The sequence below is a fragment of the Oratosquilla oratoria genome, unplaced genomic scaffold (assembly GCF_046742065.1).
Source record: "Oratosquilla oratoria isolate Oo_2021 unplaced genomic scaffold, ASM4674206v1 SCAFFOLD54, whole genome shotgun sequence".
NCBI lineage: Eukaryota > Metazoa > Arthropoda > Malacostraca > Stomatopoda > Squillidae > Oratosquilla > Oratosquilla oratoria.
Window position 1 is genome coordinate 2,104,264 of NW_027467718.1, and position 1,565 is coordinate 2,105,828.

General features: G+C 38.4%; 1 protein-coding gene across 3 annotated transcripts in view; it reads left to right on the plus strand.

Annotated features, from left to right (window-relative positions):
* Positions 1-750: 750 nt before the first annotated feature.
* LOC143023677 (uncharacterized) overlaps positions 751-1,565 on the plus strand; it is a 17,539-nt gene continuing 16,724 nt past the window's right edge. The window contains exon 1 of one of the 3 annotated variants that reach the window (XM_076182291.1): positions 751-783. In XM_076182291.1, the coding sequence (XP_076038406.1) occupies positions 780-783 (4 nt within the window). In that variant the 5' untranslated portion in view covers positions 751-779. Of the gene's footprint in view, positions 784-975; positions 1,206-1,565 lie in introns of those variants that run through there. The other 2 variants (XM_076182293.1, XM_076182292.1) reach the window with 2 other exon arrangements.

Below are 1,565 nucleotides of genomic sequence, written 5' to 3' on the forward strand. Positions count from 1 at the left end.
AGTAAAACATTGCTTTTTTATTAGCAGTATTTTGAAATGTAAAAAGTGAAGCTGTGGATGTAGTCGTGCATGGTAGGTACTCTATCAATCAATCAATCAAATAAGCCATCCTGAGTCCACTGCTGAACAAAGGCCTCCTTCATAGCATTCCATGATTCACGCGACCGTGCCAACCTCTGCCACGTCACTCCTGCAAACTTCTTAATCTCATCTCTCTACCCTCTGTCTGGTCTCCCTCTTCCACGCTTCCCATCTCACGGCGTCCATACAGTAACGCTTGCTCCATCACTCATCAGTCATTCGCATCAACTTACCTGCCCAATTCCACTTCCTCTCTTTCACCACCTCCACAATATCTTTCACTCTAGTCTGCTCTCTCACCCAACTTGCTCTCTTTCGGTCTCTCAGTGTTATTCCCATCCTTGATATCTCCATTCTCCTCTGTGCAGTCCTTAGCTTTGTTTCCATCGCCTTCGTTAGTTTCAAAGTCTCACACCCGTAGATAATTGCTAGCAGAATGCATTGATTGTAAACTTTACGTTTCAAACATAAGGGTAGAGAGTCTCTCAGGATTTTATTATATTTACCAAACACTTTCCAACCAATTGTTATAAACATCTATTTGAAACTCGACTAGTCATCATATAAAAAGATGAGAATGATATAAAACGATTTCGGAAATAAAACACGAATTAGTAATGTGACTACACTCTTATTCAAGTGGCAAAGATGTGTATCACTAGTGTTGCAGATCAGTTGGTCTGTAATTCTCTTTGTGTATGTGTGAGTTAAGAGCTTCATCATCTAACATACTCATCATGTTTATGTTTATATTTTGCCATAATTGTTAACCTGTCGGTTAATATTTTATTTCTAATAATCCCCCGACGTGTTAAGATAAGGAGACAAGTGTATTAGTGTGAGGCGACTTTTGGCATCTTTAACAGCGAACGTGACCAAGCCGTGTTTAAGAATACCAGATTTTGTTTTAGTGTAGCGGGAAACTGCAACCCTACTAACTCAAGGAGAAGGAGGTGGTGGTAGTCTGTGGAGTCGGATTTAGTTGTTTCTGGTGTGAGTGCGTGCTTTGGATAAGTCAATCCTTACTCTTCACAAAAGGAAAGGGTACTATCGCCTGAACTTCTGTCACAGCAGAGTTGCCTAGCCAGAAAAGCTGGACCAAACGAAGTAGTTCCCTAAACGAGGTAATTGACGCCCGAGGTGTTTGGACTCGTTGTTAAAGCCATTTATTTGTGATGCAGAATTACAATACAACTTGCTCAATGTGTGAAGATTCATATCAAGTATTAGCTCTACAATTACTATAACGTAAAATTAAACTGTGTTATTACATGTATAATACATTAAATGCATCCGATTGAATTGTTCACCGTACTCAAAATAAAGATTGGTGTATAAATGAACTAACCGGTGAAATAAATACAAATCTTTTATTAGAATGTGATGTTCAGTAAATTCATCTTAGCATAGAATAAAAAATATTATTTTTGCATCTTCGACGTTTTTGTCACAAAAACCACGGTTACGAAAACTAAACTTTGAAT